This window comes from Pantherophis guttatus, chromosome 2, assembly GCF_059756535.1.
Source record: "Pantherophis guttatus breed Tessera chromosome 2, ASM5975653v1, whole genome shotgun sequence".
In the NCBI taxonomy this organism is placed as follows: domain Eukaryota; kingdom Metazoa; phylum Chordata; class Lepidosauria; order Squamata; family Colubridae; genus Pantherophis; species Pantherophis guttatus.
This window is the reverse complement of record NC_142064.1, coordinates 167584078-167604300: the sequence shown is the minus strand read 5'-3', so window position 1 is coordinate 167604300 and position 20223 is coordinate 167584078. Positions and strand designations below refer to the sequence as shown.

Genomic DNA, 20223 nt, shown 5'->3' with positions numbered 1-20223 from the left:
CCTTCAGTGACATCATTCTATAACTTCGAGCCATTCAGCATAACTTCACTGCAAGATATGTTGTAAAGCATTAGCAGTGGATTCTCTGAAAATGAGGAAAGCATTTTTAAAAAATACTGCCAGGAAAGAAATTCCAAGAATTTTTATATACATATTTATTTCCTTTGGGAAAATATTAGATTTTCATCCTGCTGGGTTTCCAGAGAGCTATTAAAAAGCTGGTTCTTTTACCAAGCCATGGAGCAACAGGAAGTCTACCCCCTATAAGTAGCTTTGGTGTGGTAGATGTTTGTACTGTAATCATCCTCGGTGTGCACCATATATTTTTGGTGTTTCTGTTTCTGCTCGGTTTTAGCAGTTATTTCTTTGATGGTTTAACCCCATTCTGTAAAACACCTAAAATTACACTATGATTGAGATGCCATACCAGTAGACAAATAAAGAAAAAAGTGAAGCAGCACAGTGGATCAGCACAGCATTCACAAAGCATTAGCCTATGAAACAAGGAAAAGTTCTAATTTAACGAAAACACAAACACGTTCATTAAAAATTAAACAAAATAATATGCTAGAGAAAACATGGGTAATTGGCTGAACAAAAGTTTGTTCTATATGACATTTAGTTCAGGCTAGTTTGGCTTATGTATGCTCTTTTTTTTTTTTTTTTTTTAGTTAGCAAGATCCCATAAGTTATCCTTAAATAACAAACAGAAGTGAATTGGGTGAATCATTACCTTGCTCAGCTGGATTTGCTCCTCCCTCTTCATTGCAGTAATACTCATTACATAAAGCAGCTAATGCAGACACTGCCGACTCCTAAAACAAAAGCAAAACCACAAGTATATAGAATTACTTCTCTTTCAAATGCACTTTGAAAGAATTCTACTGTAGAGACACCTGATAGGTCATCTGCAAAAGTCCTACGGTAACATATTTAATGTCTATCCATGCAATTATTATGTCAGAAAACCCATTCATCTGAGATTTCACACAGTTGAGTAATATCCTATGTTCAAATGTTCCACTTTAGGAGCCAGAAGCAAGTTGGGCTGGTCAAACTATGCTACATTACATATTATCCTGAACTAAAACCTCCATTTAATAGGATGGGAAGATATTGCAATTAGTTTAGTATAGCTTTAATCATGGCTCTGAAGAGATAATACATTGAACTACATTTCAGTACGCTCTAGTTATAACTTAAATAAAACATTGTTTTTTGTTATTTAATCAGTACTTTTGTTACCCAATTGTACAGCATTTGGATCGGTGACTGTAATAAAGTATTTGATATTATATCAACTATTGATCTGATTTATCTCAAGTTGATATGCTATACAGGTAGTCCTTGACTTGCGACCATAATGGAGCCTGTCCATCAATTATAAATTGTGATGGTTGTAAAGTGGGTCATCCATGTGTTTGCAGACATCATTAAGCAAATCACTGTGATTGTTAAAAGAATCTAGGGTCATGAAGTGAATACCATGATCATTAAGCAAACTCATTGATCTCAAAGGGGCACTTTTGCCAAAAACCAGAGTTAATGGCCAGTTGTTGACAAAAATGACATAAATCACGGTCACATGACCATGAGATGTTGTAAATGTAGGCCAGCTACCGAGCACCAGAAATATGATAACATGACCATGGAAGGAAAGGGTGGATCTATTCTCTGCTTTGTTTTAGAAACACTAGAAATTTAAACTGTAAGATAGCAACAAGCAAAATATGATATTTAGACCTTTTAAGATCAATACAGATAAAATTACTGTACTTTTATTTGCTGTCTTGAATTGCTTGAAATAAGATGAAGGCTTTGTAAACTATCATTTATCAGCCACTGCCAGTCACCTGAAGATAAAGAAAACATACCTTGGTAGGGTTGCATTACTTTTTAGTACATCTACATCTTTTTAGAAATCCTTACAAGTTCAAATTCCAAGTGAAATTTGTTTCAATTTCTTTTCGCCACTATATTTTTAAAAGATGTTTCACAAATACAATATTCACATAAAAACCCACCAGAATAGCAGGCATACGGGACATAAAAAAGCAATTGCTATTCCGTATTTTCCTGGAATTGCCATCATTCTATAATATCTCTAACTGGCTTCAATGACCCTCGACTTCCACCCATTGACATTCTGACATAACTGTGATGAATGAAGCTGAATATAGCAAACATGGCCACAGCATCAAGATGACAGAAGGGGGGAAAAAAAGGTAAGAAGTATATTGAACTATAAAGGAATTTACATGATTATAATTCTTGCTAAATAAATAATACTATTTATTTGCTATAATCATCAACAAACAGACATGGTAACTCTACAACATGACAAACATCACCTACCAATTATGGGATCTTTTCTAAAAGGCATTTTTGAAAGTGACAACTTTTCAATCAAAGTGCAGACTAGAAAACAAGAAGAGGAAAAAAAGCAATCAGAGCCCCATTCACTGAATTAAATGGCATTCACAAACCTTTTTACATGGGGTCAGGGTTCATGAAGTCATACCGTTATTACTACAGAGTAAATAGCACCGTATGGCAAATCTGTCAGCAGAGGGAGATATAACAGGAAAAAAATACTGCTTCAGAGGACGGCAGTAGGAAATTGTATTCCTCATTGAAATTCTGATCCCATACCTTCAACATCAGGTTCTGAGTGCTGGATCACTGGAGGCCTTTATCTCAGGGGCCTCTAGTGAGATAAATGTTGAATGCCAGGCCCATTTGTAATAAAAAGTGTATTTTCGTAATTTCATTTTGGAGGAGAATGTGGACCTGGTATATATCACCAGTATTTAGCTGGGAGAGAATGGAGGGGTTTCTTGACCTGATAATAGTATCTTCAACACTAAGGTAGGAGAGGAGGGGTACAATGAGATTCCATGAGAATCTGATGGTGCTCGTATTTGTTCTGTGGTAATTTGATGATGGCCTGTCCTGTTGTTTTGCAGGAGATCAAAATGGAGCTTGGGTTGGTGATGGATTCCTTCATATTTTGCATTATGGGGATGTCTGGGAATTCACAGATGTTATAGAAGATGACATCAAGTTAACATAGAACCAGGGCTTGTCACGGTCACCATGGTCTCAAGTCACACGGGCTGCACACATTAAATCTGGTTAGATTGTGATTTGAGGGTGGATTAGATCAGACTTAAAGTACAAAGCCCCTACTGAGAACTAGGACACATCTATCAAGATGGTTTTTCAGACATCTTAGGAATCTATGAATATGTTCTCAGTAGCATATCCTCATTGTGGAATTGTTTGGCTTTTGAGATCAGAACACCTTCTCTCCTTTTCTCATTTAGCACTTCTTTTTTATGGAATGTTTGGAGTGGAGAGTTCTCAGTAATCAAACTAAAACATATTTTATTATGTAAAATATGTTTTACATAATAAAGGCCCTGAAGTCCTTCTCCCGAAGACCCTGAGTCCTTCGGGAGAAGGGCGGTATACAAATTTAATAAACCTAAACCTTAATAAACCTAAATTGCATTTTTTAAATAAGTGTAAAATGTCTTAAGAGGCCAGTGATTAAGTGGTATATAAATTTCTATAGTTAAAAAAATTCTTAGCAGCATAAAGGAGATTTAAAAAATATTCTATTATAAGGATAGATTTTTGAGGAAGTAAATAATTAATTCGATCCCCTCAAATATGCCAGGTAAATCACCCCAAAGGCAGCACAATGGCAAACTTGACTATAGAATTGTAGGCCAGCAGATCTGCAAGGCATCGGTTGGGGAAGACTACTATTTTCTATTCATACCAAGAATTACTCATTACCTGTTAATATACTGATGTGGCATGTAGAAATCCCAACAAAAGCTCATATTTCCTAATACCCAAGTATTTCTTTACTTGAAAGCAGGGAAGAGTTCCTGCATGCATAGAGTTCCTTTTTAACTGGAATCCCCCCATATACCCGTGAACTAGCCCCTTAAAACAGTGTTCGGGGAGAAAGCAATTGATTTTGACATCAAACTGGCAAGAACATTGGTTATTGCAACTACATTACTTTCTGCTATAGATAGGAATATGAAAAAAGACAAAAAGAAATCTGGGATTTGATCATGTTTTATTCTACATTTTCTGAATCATGAGTCAAGAAAAATATATTTTGGTACAAGAATTTTAGATTAGGGAGAATGGCCAAGGTCTACTTTAAGAGAAAGCTATTGAAATCAAAGAAAGATTGGCAAAATATTCAGTGAATCAGAAGACTAGCCAAGTTTATATTATATAATCTTAAAATGTAATACTTCTTTCCAAATTATAATTGTAAATAGAATGTTCTATGTCAAGTAACATACCAGCTGGCCTCATTAATTCTCCACCTAAACCTCTGGAAAAGAAAGAAAAAAATACCAATTTAAGAAACAACATCACTGCCAGCATTTTGCACTGACATGACAGAAAAAGGAAGAGAAAATTGATACATGAATCTAAATCTGCCTGTTTTGTCAAGATTCAATACATCAAAGCTTAATCAGAAGATATGCATACACGGCAAGTACCCCCAAACGTTTCTCCAATAACTTTACTCCTTTCTTTGCATGAGTAGTAAAACAAATCAGAATTTGAATCTTCACTGTTGCTTCCTATTAACTGCAATCTGTGGTTAAGAGCCTATAAATATGTCAGATGTAGGAGTTAGTTTTCAAACTCAGATGTTAACTCAGATGTATCCCAAACTAAATTTATATGTGATTAGCAGAAAGAGGAGAAGCTAACCATGCTGCATGGAATGTGAATAGTTCTGCAAACCATAATTTATTAAGCTAAAATTTGCATTCAAAAAAGTTATGTGATATGCAAATGTGGGTTTATGTTGGATGCAAATCCAACAGCCAAATTCAATTCTACCCTCATTTCATTGCATGTTTATAAAAAGTCCTTTTAAAATCAGCTTTCTGGCAACTCTTTTGGACTATTCTATGGAAAGCATTAGATGAAATTTGTGGTATTAAGTTGATCCCATAAGACTGCTATTGTATTATTTTTGAAAAGCATATTTTACTTCCTTAACAAATTCAATTTTTGGTTTTAAAATTTTATTACATTATATCTTGTTCATATCTGAACTACCCAAATTTTTAAGTACAGTACTGTATTTCAACAACTACAAACCATGCAATATGCCAAAAGGGCCTTATTGCATTTGCATCCTCCTTTTCCTCTTACTAATATACATTCAATTTATATACATAGTATCGTGCTTCAGCTTCATGCTTTTTCTTATTAGCAGTCATCCATTTAAACTGAGCAGAGAATCACATCACATTTGAAAATACCTGTGTCAGAGATGAAGAGGAGGATGCCATGTTAAGTCTGGCTGTATGATACACATTTTACTCATGAATTGATTGTCAAAGGATTAGAGAAATAAAACACCACATTAATGTGTTCAGGTGGAGATAGAAAATTTTAAAACTGCCCAGAGTCACTTTGTAGAGTGAGATGGGCTGCATATAAATATAATAAATAAAACAAAACAAAACAAAAACGGAAATTGCTGGATCAATGCTGGCACAAAGTGGGCATTACCATCTCTCTGATAAATTACTAGAGTAGCCCAAGAAATTGGAGAAGATCCAAGTATGCAAAGCAAAAATTATATTATTTCAAGATTTCTATTTCTGTAGTGACTGATAAAAAATATTCTAGCCAGGAATTTGTGCTATGTGCTTTATATTTCTGTGTTACGCTAAAATTTAAATGTTCCTTTTTTTTCTTTATAAATATAAGAATTATGTGCATCTTTCACTCCCGTGTCAAGTTTATTTATGAAGCTATAGAAACACATTTCTGTAAAAGCTTCCAGTGATATTTGATAATCTCTCCAATGCAAAGTTTTCTGCCAGAAACCTCATTATTTGTAGCAGACCAGCTTCCACCCCCTTGAGGTTCACCAGAACAAGAAACAAACTCTAATACTAGATTACTGGAACTATTGAGATTATACTACAATACAATATCTTGCAGGCTCAAACTTCTAGTCACGTGTCTTTATGCCACACAGCTAGGAGGATACAGTAATTAAGTTATTTTTCTTTTACATTTTGATTCTTTCAATTGACAAAAAGGCATAAGGTGTGAGAGACCTACACCCTCAATCCCATGATTAGGAGGAAACATGACAAGTGAGGTGCCCTCTGGAAGTTAGATGGTGGCAACAGGAATTACCTAGCAGAAGATGGAATTCTAGTGTGAAGTCACAATGGGCTTCTGGAATAGGAACTGGGAGACCTTCCACAGATTTTCACACTACAAGTGTAACTGAGCCCCATGGACACTTAAAAATTTTTCTTGAACAAACAATTACTATTTACTAATCCATTTGTCTCCTTCCTTCCTTCCTTCCTTCCTTCCTTCCTTCCTTCCTTCCTTCCTTCCTTCCTTCCTTCCTTCCTTCCTTCCTTCCTCCCGTCCCCTCCCCTCCCCTCCCCTCCCATTCATAAAGAAATGTTTTTTGTTTGTTCTAGTACTATCTGTGACATAATGTAAGCTGGATAACCATAGTGGTTCAATAACACATAGTAAGAAATTCAATAAGGATTTTAACCTGAATCTTTCTTTTTGTATATCTTATATTTTTTATTACTGGTTCTGAAATACTATTGCTTAAGGTCTTTTCCCATACTAGTGATAGTACATAAAACCAAAGTAAAGCTTCTAAAAAGATGTCTGAGACTGAGAAAATGCCAGCATAATTATAATTGTATTGGTTTTTTTTCCTCTTCTTAAATTCAAAATTATTCAAAATGATGGAATTGCTGTCAGGAATTTCACTAGTAACCAAACTAAATCAAGCGAAGTACACTTGCTGAAATGCTGTAGCATTTACGCATTTTAAAATACTGGCATTCACTGCCTCAAGATGTAAATTTTTAAACTGCTTTAAAAGAGATTAAACAAATTTATAGAGAATAAGGTATCAATAACTATTAGTCATGGTGACTAAATGGTATCTCCAGAATCAGAGATAGCATGATTTTCAATTCCATTTACAAGAGAACAACAATGGGAAAAGACTGTTGCTGGCTGGCTTTACATACACGCTTGCAGGATTTGAATAAATATCTGGTTGGCCAATATAAGAAACATAATCCTAGCATAGATAGATCTTAAATCTGATCGAGAGGGCTTCTCTTGCTGTCTTATTGTTAAATTCAACAAGACAGCAAATATTAAGGGAAAATAGAGCACAGAAAGATTATGTGGAGATTGTAATATCTGTAATAGATGAAAAGTGAAACAGACTAGTATTGCACTAATAGAAAAAAGAAAGAGAAAGTTACTCTTTAAAATCTTTATGTCTCATGACCTTTTATCTGAGGAGTGCACTAACTGCCTTCATTCAATTTGGTAGCCTATTCTGGACCCTGACAATGGTGTAACCAATTTTGGAGGCTGCTAGCAGATCTGAAATGTTATTTGTAAAACTACTTCTGTTCTCTCATGGGGAATAAACAAATATCCAACTTTGTTCTTCAACAAAGTGAGATAAGTATTGCAAGTAAATAGAAAACTATAGGTGCAGCGTGTCAGATTCAATAAACATCTGTGTACCGGGTCTTTATATGTTGCATCTGATTTTAAAAGGAAAAGCAGTGCTGTACTGCAACATAGTTGTTTTGAAATAAAATTTAATTGCATTTGCAGTGAAAATATCATTGCAGTGTGAATGCCCATCCCCATTTTCAGATGGAAAGCTCTTTACATAAATGGAATGTATTTAATAGAAATTATGATCTGTTTATCAGTTTTGCTAAAGTATAGATAAAATATAAAGGATGACTTTGTTACTGTTTTCCACATAATAAAACAGTCAATAGCTAATTAATTCAACCTTAAACATGATCACTACACAGCAGTTCATGTGAACGTTGAGGCAGAATCACGCTGTACAGCACATAGTAAAATAAGAATATCTCTGTAACAAGGCTATACAAAACATTTTGAATTCATATCACTTTGAAGTCATTTACTTCAAGCTTGAAGCCATGGCGCATGTCAAGCTTGAAATACCTCATTTCAAGGGCAAACCTTTCAAATAAAAGCAAGGTGGTTTTATCATTTGAGAAGCATTGTGAACCAAGCTAGGAATATTTTAAATCTGAATAATTTCAATTTCAAGGTGTTTTGTATTTTCACTCTCTACGCTATTATCATTTCACTGACTAAACTGTGATGTTCTCACTTTATATTAAAGGGCAAAATTCCCAGTTACTAAATGCAACATTCCTCTTCTTTTCCTATCACAGCTATTTCAAAGCTATTATACTTGGCAGCATGTTAGAATTCACGATAAACTATATGGACTGGAACTTCATGGAGTTCCCGAGTTAGAAACCATATGACTCCTGACTATGTTACCTTGCGAAAACTGAATATAGCCTGAAATACGTCATTCGGCATTGGCAACAGGATTTTACTGAACCCAATACTTACGTTTACTTTAACTTAACTAGTCAACCAAGTTCACAAATTACTGGATTTTATTAAATATTACTTCAGTTTATGTCACAAATCATGTAATGGTCTTGTGCTCTACACTTTCCAAGGATAATGCTTTTTCTTTATGATATATAGCTTTTGCCAGAATCACTTATTAACATAGCAAACAGAAATCAAGCACAGGCTAATGTAATTATTTGCTCCTCTGGGAAAACATTTCTTATTTCTGAAACAGATATTCTCATTCCAGAAATCAGTAATGCAGCCACAAAAATTTGATTGCTGATAACTTCTGACACATGGTTAGTGTTATTGTGTTAAAATTCCAGGAAAATGCTTCTCAGATGGGAATCTTCATGATTCCATTAAACTGGTTTAACTTGTTTAGCAGTGCTGTTCTATTACCATAAATGCAAAGAAGCTGCTTGTTATAAAATGATAAAAAGACTAATCTTTTATATATTATTCAAATGTATAAATTTATCCATTTATATCTTGAAAATGTGTAAATAGCTGCAAGACAATAATTCTGGAGTCACATTATTTTGAAGAGCGCATTGTTATTGTTAAACGACTCAGTATCAGTTACCTTATGAACCAACAAATGTAATTCTGCAAAACTATAAAATAAATTTAAATGATCTGTATAAATAAGGAACAAGTAATAGCTTTCGTGTTACATATAATTCATATTTAAAATAGTTATTGCTCTCAGAAAAAGAATAAATATTTGGGACAACCATGACCTGCATGACTAAGAATCTCCATAGACAAGAAACATTTACACTTCTCCAACTCTGTAATACTATACAAGAGGACAAATCTACAAGGACATGTTTAAACATGTATATAATATATTCTTTCTTTTCCCATTGGAGAATAATATCAATAAATGTGGCAGTCTTTGGAACTGGAGAGTTCGGGATCTCAAGCTCGGCAAGCTAGTAAGTTTTATCCATGGCTAACATTGAAAAATTGCAAGGTGGATAAAAATTGATGATTTTAAAAAATAAATAAAAAAATCAATTTTTAAAAATTTAAATCAGATTTTTTTATTTAAATCAGATTTTTTTTTTAACAAATTTATTTTAATAAAATGCTTTTGGAGTAAAAATCTATCTAAAGATAGTTTTCTATTTAAGATACATTAATAATTTAGTTTATTCAGCATGAAATGGAGCTTAGTTATATAGAATGAGGCTGTATATTCTGCAATATTGGGTGAGTCAACAGTGGGTCAGAGGAGATACTGAGAGACAGAGATGACAGTTGCTCTTTAAACATTATGATTTAAATCAAATTGATTTAAATCAAGCCTTTTTACTAGTGATTTAAATTATGATTTAAATCGTGATTTAAATGGACTTACTTTTGTAATTATGCCAGACTTTTCTTTCCTCTTTATCCTGGATACATGTAGCCTATATTTGGAGGCAACTTCACAGGGCATTCCTTTTAAAGGAGATATGTTCTGTATTTTGCACACCAAGTAATGTGTTGCTGCCCAGAAAAGCACACTTCCATACAGAATAATTTCTTAGTAGTAGTAACAAACTAGCAAATAAGACTTAAGCAGCAGCAACCTAGTAGATTAGATGGAGAAATAAAAACCCAGCAAGCAGAATTCAGCCTGTACATTGTACACTCATACAATCTATATTCTGTGCTGGGTAATAGTTCTCTTGCTTGAGCAAGTACTAGAAGCAAACTGTGCCAACATGTTGCAGACTGAGAACATCAGTTTAATTTACCAACTATCTAAAACATCTTGGTAATTTCATGAATCAATGTTATGTGTTTCAGTGAATGCTGATAGTGTTGATTACATGTTTTTTTTTTCTTGTCTAGGGTGACAAAATGTCTTGACCTGATAGCTGTCTACTTTTTAAACAGCTCACATTCTAAAGTCTATGCATATCTTTAAAACACTTTTCCACATACTTCACAGAATAGGTATGCAACATAGATTCTAAGATGAGCCTGTTTCATTCTTGACCAAAAAAAAAAATCTTCTCTATCATGTTCACGCAGAGTCAACATAAAAGTAGGAACTTAAACACAAAAACTATGCATTCTTACACAAAAGGGATTACACATTTCAGAAACATGTTTATTTATTCTTAAGAGTTCATTCTAAAAAATGCAACAGTCTATTTGACGCTAATTATCTTACCTATACAACTGACGATGACGAAGCTGTAAAAGAATGAATAGATTTTACATTAAGAATTTTCATTTTTCCTCCCCACCCCCTGTGTTTTTCAAACTGTGGTTCATGTGTTGATTTGGAGAAGAGGGTAAAAACATGTATTCCTGAATGAATTTAATAATAACTCTTTCCTTCCACCTAAAAATCTTTTCTCTTTCCCTAGGCCATGGCAAAAGAAAAGAGATAAATTATTGGTTTAATAATGATAGTATAATAAATATAGCATGGTTTCCAATTAAGTCCATTGCTTTAGACATTGCTTTTATTAATAAAATAAAAAGAAATATTCTTTTTTTCTATTTAAAAGATACATCTACCAAAATAGCTTTTCAGTAGATATAATATATACTAACCTCCAGATGAATCTGCTTAAGTCCTTCCAAAGTTTTTTCATCCAAATAAAATGAAATAAGTCTACAAGATTTAAAAGTGTTTTAAATCAATACAGTATTATTTGATGTTAAATACAGTTATAGCATTTTTTTCTCTAAGTTGCTATTTGATTCTTAATTAAATGTAAACATTGTGAAAATTCTGTGGCTGTTAGTACAGGTAGTCCTCAACTTACCACCACAATTGAGCCCAAAGTTTCTGTTGTTAAGTGAGACATTTGTTAAGTGAATTTTGCCCCATTTTATGACTTTTCTTGCCACAGTTGTTAAGTGGTCACTACAGTTGATAAGTTAGTAACCCAGTTGTTAAGTGAATTTGGCTTCCACATTGACTTTGCTTGTCAGAAAGTTGCAAAAGGTGATCACATGACCTTAGGACACAGCAACTACCCTGTTTCTCTCAAAATAAGACATCCCCTGATAATAAGCCCAACCGGGCTTTTGAGCGCATGTCAATAAGGCCAAGCGCTTATTTCAGTGTTAAAAAAAATATAGGCCAGGATCTTATTTTCAGGGAAACACAGTTGTGCTGTGATCTAGTTGCCAAGCATCTGAATTTTGATCACTTGATCATAGGGATGCTGCAGAGGTTGTACCTGTGAAAAACTGTCATAAGTCACATTTTTCAATGCTGTTGTAACTTTGAAGAGTCACTAAACCAACTGTTATAAGTCAAGGACTACCTGTATTATCAATATCCTTTTTCACCATAAAACATTAGATTTTCTTCTCCAGTATTTTTAATTTTAATTGCTATGACAACAGCAACTTTTGTAGGTTCTGTTAATTTATTCTAACATTATTGCTTGATAGTTTCATGTTTGATACCTTTCTAACACTTGCTTTGAATAATATATAAGACAAGTGTTCACACTCAAATACAAATACACAGGAGGGGGGAGAGAGAGAGAAAGGCAATCCCCCGTCCCCCCCAAAAAAACATTACATAGGTAGATTTTGAAAATCTGAACACAAAATCTTTGCAATGACAAATGTGGATAAATAATCAGAACATAAAGCCAAAAAATTTTTGTTTGTTATTGTTATATGTTTTGGGGAATCAATCTTCATTCCCAGTGGCTGGAGTATTGTAGTCCCTGAAGTTTTCTTGGCAAGCTTTTTGGAAGTGGTTTTCTTTTGCTTTCTCCCTAGGGCTGACAAGGAGTTAAATGGCCCATGGTTGGCTTCAATTCCTAAAATGGGACTTGAATTCATAGTCTCCTTGAATGTAACCTGGAGTCCTTAATCACTGTACAAAACTAGTTTTCTGGTAATTTTACATCCTATATAATGCAAATAACCCACCATATTTCTCAATGGAATGGGGGAGGGGGCATCTTCATTCAATACGCAATGAAAAGTGAAAGACCAACAGATTAAACTAAATGAAACATGATTTCAAGCAAGTTGCTGCCCCATTCAAAAATCTCTTTCTATTCTGAAATATGAATTTCTTCCATCTATCCTCATATTCCTTTCAACACAAAAAGGACTATCCACCTAGCCATACCTAGGTTTTAAAAAATGTGTTTTATACTAAAGCAATCCATAATTCTAATCCTTTAAGTTTTAAATAATGCCAAAAAAATTTTCACAAATAATTAAATGTTCTAGTTCTCTAGTAACTACTATAAAATAGAGGAAGATGTGGATAATGGTTCGCAGCTTATATTCATCAATTTATTGGAATATCTAAGCCTTGTTTCCTTTATAATGACTCATAAGAAGAAATCTCCATAGTTTTTCACTATGAGAAGTCAGAAGTAAAGAAAAAGAATTGAACTATGCTGACTTATATTCACAGTCAAAGCATATACCAGTACTTCAAATAAATAATACTTTTTTTTGTATCTGATGAATGTAAACTCTTAGATAGAGGATCACATTTAATAACAGAATATGAGAAATAAATAATTCAAAATAATTTTAAAAAACCAACTGCACTCATGAAATATGATACTGTACCTAATGGGGGGAAATAAATATGACAATTTTAGTGACCCCTTTTCTGATCTACAAAGGTAAACTACAAAAAGCTGATGGATGATACCAACAGTAAAAGAAATTCCTGATAATAGTAAGTAATAAATAGTGATCAAATAATCATACAGAGTGATGGTTGAGTTGTAGCTTTAAAATTTCTTTATATAGGAACTAGGAAAATATGAATTACTATATGATACTTTGAAAACTGTACTTTATGCAACTACCATTTGTTAAGATTTTTACATGATGAAATGGTGAAACGGTAAACGACATTTAAATAGACAGTATTGTTCTTGTTACCTCTTCTTTTCTTCTGCTAGAAGACTCAACGCATGGGTGATCTCAGCACATGCTAGAATTGCTCCATGACGAGTATGGAGATCTATACCAACTGCTAAAGGCAGCAGCTTTGGTAAAACTGTAAGACACATAATACAAAAAGTGGTAAGGTTTTTTTTTTATACAACAATCTCTTCTATACAGAGATTTTCTAGAGAGAACATATTTTCTTATGGTAGATTAGAAAATAGGAGACTAATGGGGTTTTCAAAAGGGCAAAGACGCCTCAGAGACTACGAATGTACAGTGGGGCAAAAAGGTATTTAGTCAGCCACCAATTGTGCAAGTTCTCCCACTAAAAAAGATGAGAGAGGCCTGTAATTGACATCATAGGTAGACCTCAACTGTGAGAGACAAAATGAGAAAACAACTCCAGACAATCACATTGTCTGATTTGGAAAGAATTTATTTGCAAATTATGGTGGAAAATAAGTATTTGGTCAATATCAAAAGTTCATCTCAATACTTTTATATATCCTTTGTTGGCAATGACAGAGGTCAAACGTTTTCTGTAAGTCTTCACAAGGTTGGCACACACTGTTGCTGGTATGTTGGCCCATTCCTCCATGCAGATCTCTTCTAGAGCAGTGATGTTTTGGGGCTGTCGCTGGGCAACACGGACTTTCAACTCCCTCCAAAGGTTTTCTATGGGGTTGAGATCTGGAGACTGGCTAGGCCACTCCAGGACCTTGAAATGCTTCTTACGAAGCCACTCCTTCGTTGCCCGGGCGGTGAGTTTGGGATCATTGTCATGCTGAAAGACCAGCCACATTTCATCTTCAATGCCCTTGTTGATGGAAGGAGGTTTGCATTCAAAATCTCACGATACATGGCCCCATTCATTCTTTCCTGTACACGGATCAGTCGTCCTGGTCCCTTTGCAGAGAAACAGCCACCAAGTATGATGTTGCCACCCCCATGCTTCACAGTAGGTATGGTGTTCTTTGGATGCAACTCAGCATTCTCTCTTCTCCAAACACAACAAGTTGTGTTTCTTCCAAATAGTTCTAATTTGGTTTCATCTGACCATATGACATTCTCCCAAGCCTCTTCTGGATCATCCAAATGCTCTCTAGCAAACTTCAGATGGGTCCGGACATATACTGGCTTAAGCAGGGGGACACGTCTAGCACTGCAGGATCTGAGTCCCTGGCGGCGTAATGTGTTACTGATGGTAGCCTTTGTTAGGTTGGTCCCAGCTCTCTGCAGGTCATTCACTAGGTCCCCACGTGTGGTTCTGGGATTTTTACTCACCATTCTTGTGATCATTTTGACCCCACGGGGTGAGATCTTGCGTGGAGCTCCAGATCAAGGGAGGTTATCAGTGGTCTTCTATGTCTTTCATTTTCTAATTATTGCTCCCACAGTTGATTTCTTCACACCAAGCTGCTTGCCTATTGCAGATTCAATCTTCCCAGCCTGGTGCAGGTCTACAATTTTGTTTCTGGTGTCCTTCGACAGCTCTTTGGTCTTCACCATAGTGGAGTTTGGAGTGTGACTGTTTGAGGTTGTGGACAGGTGTCTTTTATACTGATAACAAGTTCAAACAGGTGCCATTAATACAGGTATTGAGTGGAGGACAGAGGAGCCTCTTAAAGAAGTTACAGGTCTGTGAGAGCCAGAAATCTTGCTTGTTTGTAGGTGACCAAATACTTATTTTCCACCATAATTTGCAAATAAATTCTTTCCAAATCAGACAATGTAATTGTCTGGATTTATTTTCTCATTTTGTCTCTCACAGTTGAGGTCTACCTATGATGACAATTACAGGCCTCTCTCATCTTTTTAAATGGGAGAACTTGCACAATTGGTGGCTGACTAAATACTTTTTTGCCCCACTGTAAGAATGTAAGTTCCGAAGGTGCTTTCTTCAAAAGGCAACTGGACTTTGTTTTTCCTTGAAGATGTTTCGCTTGTCATCCGAGAAGCTTCTTCAGTGCACCATTCAGTCAGAACTGAAGAAGCTTCTTGGATGAGAAGTGATATATCTTCAAGGAAAAACAAAGTCCAATTGCCTTTTGTAAAAAGCACCTTTGGGATAACCATGACTTGAATGACTGAAAATCTCCATAGACATAAGAATGTAAAATAAACCTTCTGGATTAGGAAAAGGTCTATTTTAGCATTTTGTACATTTAGGAAACTTGCAACAATAGACAAGATGTCAGGAGCTATTATATCCCACCAATAGAGAGACCTCAAGACTAGTATCATTTGATTGCCTGAATTCATCAGACTGCTTTTAAACCCATCTAAGTTGGTGGCATCATATTCTACAATATTTCTTATGATTGCATTAAGCTTCAATTGATGACTCCGAATTCCAACAGGGTAAATGGAAAGGGGTAATTCAAACTTCTCTATCCATCTTTATTTTAAGCAAAAAAACAAAACAAAACCCAAGTGCCATAGTCTTTGCTTCATTTCTTATACTCCTTTTAATTATTAATTTCTGCATCATTTCCTATGTTATGTTATCCTTTTTTAAGATCAATGACTAGAACTGTTCATAGTGTTCCAGCTGTGACCCCATCCTAAATTTATAAAAGGGTGCTACAATATTAGCAGTTTTAAAATAATCTTTCTAATAATTCCTAGCCTGGGACTACTTCCTTTTATAGCAGTCTCCATGTGGGCTTATATTTTTAATAAGCAATCTAATCCCTAACTGTAAGATTAGGGCAAAAGTTAACATGTGCCTATGTCTGCTTTGCGCTTGCTACATGAAACTTACATTTCTGTGCGAAGTACAAAAACCTGTTAAAATAATAGTTATCACATTCTTTGTTGCTGACTTCTATTCATAATTGTTAATTAATTTAAAATACATAGGAAAGTGTTACAGAAAATAATAAGTATAACAAAGACGACCAGAAAGTCTGTCACATGTTAAGCAAAAGAATACATTTGTAAATTTTATGTAATAAGCTTTTGAGAATTGGAATTGTTCTATAAACATACACACACGCACACATACACATACATACATACATATATACTGCTAAGTAAATATCTTGATCAAGGTGCTTATATAGTTCGTAAGTGTGCAAATATAATATTAAGTGTTGATTTCTTATTACACTCATTCTAGGCACCTTTGAACGCAGGAGTGTTTGTACTCACCTTCCCTGGTTATATATTCAGGAGCCAATGGAGTGAGATTATGCAGAGCTTCAGCTGAAAACTCCCGAATAACACTAAAAATTTAGGAAGAAAGAGGAGAATATGTAATATATGTAATTTATTTTGCATATTTCTATGCCACTCACTCATGCACAAGTACAAATGTGGAAACACAGTGTTAGGAAAAAAACTCATTAAATACAACTACTGTTGGGCTTCCAAAGTTTCTGATCAATGAAACTGAAGCTGCTAAAGTAGAGATCCACTACTTTTTAAACAGAAGCTATGGTCTGTAACATTGCTACTTGCTTTCTTTTCTGGAATAGTCACTTCCACAAACCAAAAAAACCTCAGAATGTCCAGTGTTCCAGGAAAAAAGCAGAATGAATCAGGATTTCATTTTTGGAGTGGTGAGAACATTTGAAATGTTGACTCTATATGTACTTTCATAATGCTGTTGCCACTGATTTATCAGAGAGTAAGCTAGTGTTCACTTTGTACCGTCTTTCTATTTCTTTCTCCTCTAGTTATCTGACTGCCTTTGCTTAGTTGTTAAGCACAAGGCTGGATATTAGAAAACTGTGAATTCTACTCCTGCCTGAGGCCCAAAGCCAGCTGGGTAACTTGGGCCAGTGACTCTGTCGACCCTAGGAAAGAGGCAATGGCAAACTATTTCCAAAAAGCCTTGCCAAGAAGATTGCAGAGATTAGTCCAAGCTACCCCCCAGGAAGGTACAAAAATAAAAACAAAATAGTGAGTATATCAGCTAAAGACTCACCATTATTAATTCAATCTCAAAAAGGAAAATATTGGCATTAATTCATTTCATTACTAAATTTGATTTGAATGACACCATACTCTTCAGAAATGAGTGAACTAGTGTTAGCAATTTGTAGAAAAGTGAAATTTTAGATCAAAGAAAAAGGAAAAAAAATACATTACTAACAGATTTTAGAAAAGGGTTGTTTTTTATGATCAGATTATTACAAATTAGCACTAGTAAACATACCTATCCCAGTGGTTGATCTTCATGTTAATCAGATGATCTATCATTGGCTGTGTATACTCAGGAAACCCAGCAACATATACACTGAGGAAATTGAAGAAATACATAAAAACCACAGGAAGATTACTCAAAATTTGTTTCATGTAATGTTGGGGCCATATTCCTATCTACAACAAAGGAATTGTTTACTTAATAATTCTGTCAAAGATTTCTATACCATCAATTTTAAAATATATTTTTTTCTATATTTTTTCATGCTGCATTTGCTTCATACAATGAACTCTGGAAACTCACAAGCTGTAAGGTAATAGTCATCTATTGCACTTCCAATATTTAAGGAGGATTTGTGAGCCGTAAGAGAATATACTGCTATTACAGTAAGACACAAATTCATCTCTATAATTAAATCCATTGTACTTACTAGGTCAAATAAAGAGATTAGACATCCATATTTTTCACAAGAGTGTCCATTCTAAGCAATTTTGTTGAATTCTACTATAGATTATAACAATAATTTTCAAAATAATAGAAAACAGAACATTTTGTAATCAAGTATTGCAGATTACAAATTCATATTTTCTTGAAATCCAGAGATGTATCTCAATTGCAATTTGATTAGCTAAATGCCATGAAGTAGCAGGTTTAAAAATAAAGTTGGATAATTTTTCTGCTATTGACAAAATCCCGGAAGCAGATTCACGAATTTACAGGGTTTTAAATTGTAGGATGTTAAGGTATGCAACATTGTCTAGGAAGTATTAAATGTTTAGGAGCAATGATTATGACCATTCCAATCCAGTTTAAAATGCATAATTGTGAGGATATTAATTATTACAATTAATATTTTCCTTATTGTTATTCATTAGAATTACAGCAGTTAAAACAAACTTGCTTCTAAAATCCTTAAAACAGCTGCTCAGAATGCAAAGGTCCCAAATTTCTCTATTCCCTTCAAAGGACTGAATTGAGAAGGACAGGAGAGAACAGAGTTAAAAAAAAAAAAAAAGCCAAGACATTCCTCAATAAAAAAAAAAACCCTATCACTGAGATAGATCCTTTCATTTATGTGAATCATTTAAAAAGCAATTCTAAAACAATTTGTCATTCCTTCAGAAAGGCAAATCTGTAAGCCATTATTTCCTAAGGATCATGAGGGTTACCATCAAATCTTTGACCATCACCTTTTGCAGAGAATGGAACATTTGTATTTCAGGTCATAAAAGACCCATAATTATCACCATTCTTAACCAGCTGTTTAAGAAAAACTGGAAAGAATTGTTTCCACCCTATTGGCATTGTCTTGTTATTCTTGAGCCATGGAAAGAAAAGTTGAGAAACTGGCTGTGTGTAGGAAGAAGGTGTAGGAAAGAAGGGTGGAGTAGCATGGAGATCCTTATAGATTAAAGGATCAGAAATATTGTAATTTAGGACCTATGTAGTAACAGAAATAAGAAAGCACACTTCAACTTTTTAATATATGAAGATACTTTCTCCCTAAGTAGGAGTTCATATTCTGCCCCACAAAGCCAGGAGGTCAGACTACATTTATGAAGAACATGTCATCTGGTCAGAACAGAAAAAAATTCTTTCCTGGAGGACTCTTTTCTTGGGCATGTGCCTTCCCACCAAACAGATGCTTTTAAATCTTTGACCAGTACATTTCACCTTCCCATTAGTTCACTCATATAAACTAGTGGCAACTTGGATTTTGTTTCACAGGTCTGAGAATTCAAACTGATGATCAGGATACATTTTGGTTTTGGGCTGATGTAGACTGAATTAGTAAGAGTATGGCTAAATTGTTTCAGAGTGTATTATAGTTTTGAATGTCTTCCCTAAGTCAGAAAAATTACTGTAATTTTTTTCCCAAAAAGAATTAAACTAACTGGAAACAGTTAAAACTAAGAGCTGCATGCTATCTTAACCCAATAAAAAAAGTGAGGAAAGCTAGATAAGGACAGATACTCATAGTGAATCTTACAGGCAGATCTGAGCTCTGTCAGAATACCTTAAGAACGTTAAGAACAGGACTATGTGGAAGGCTTTCTGTGAAATGCCATATAAACTACAGCTTGAAGTTTCCAACCCTTTAGAAATGCAGATATTCCAAGGGTTTCCACATGACACCTCAGCATGTAGGTACATGTGCACAAATAACACTTCTATTATTAATACTGCCAAAACAAAGTGTTGCTTTGAGCAGTGAGTTTTAAAGGACATTTTGGTGCCTTAAGACTCAATGGATCCTGAGTCTTTGGTTATCACAAACTTCTATGTTAACCAGAGGGCAAGACAAAAAACAATAGATGGAAACTAAACCAAGAAAGATGCAACCTGGAACTAAGGAGAAACTTCCTAACGATGAGGACAATTAACCAGTGGAACAGCTTGCCTTCAGAAATCATGGGTGCTCTATCACTGAAGGTTTTTAAGAAGAGACTAGACAGTCACTTATCTGAAATGGTAGAGGTTCTCCTGCTTGAGCAGGGGGTTGGACTAGGTCTATTCCTAATCCTATTCCTATTCTATTCCATTCTATTCCATTCTTTCTAAAAATCTCACTACCTTATCATCTCACTACCATAACATCCTGCCTCTTAGTCTTTGTTCTAAATCAAATCTGTGGGCTCTGAAATTTCTTGTAATTAGATAGTTCTAAGAAAAATAAAATGCCAGCATGTCATAGTTCA

At 34.6% G+C, this 20223-nt stretch overlaps 1 protein-coding gene and 1 long non-coding RNA gene across 3 annotated transcripts in view; one reads left to right on the top strand and one right to left on the bottom strand.

Annotated features, from left to right (window-relative positions):
* TBCD (tubulin folding cofactor D) overlaps positions 1 to 20223 on the bottom strand; it is a 146906-nt gene that overhangs the window by 34124 nt on the left and 92559 nt on the right. For both annotated transcript variants that reach the window (XM_060688645.2, XM_060688646.2), the window contains exons 19-27: positions 17537 to 17617; positions 16528 to 16601; positions 13366 to 13483; positions 11041 to 11101; positions 10652 to 10674; positions 4332 to 4363; positions 2356 to 2418; positions 1777 to 1853; positions 734 to 815 (exon numbers count right to left, since the gene is read on the bottom strand). In XM_060688645.2, the coding sequence (XP_060544628.2) occupies positions 734 to 815; positions 1777 to 1853; positions 2356 to 2418; positions 4332 to 4363; positions 10652 to 10674; positions 11041 to 11101; positions 13366 to 13483; positions 16528 to 16601; positions 17537 to 17617 (611 nt within the window). The remainder of the gene's footprint in view (positions 1 to 733; positions 816 to 1776; positions 1854 to 2355; positions 2419 to 4331; positions 4364 to 10651; positions 10675 to 11040; positions 11102 to 13365; positions 13484 to 16527; positions 16602 to 17536; positions 17618 to 20223) is intronic.
* LOC117660427 (uncharacterized) lies at positions 16885 to 17258 on the top strand. Its single transcript, XR_004589636.2, has 2 exons — positions 16885 to 16937; positions 17055 to 17258. It is a non-coding gene; the product is annotated as an uncharacterized LOC117660427 (long non-coding RNA).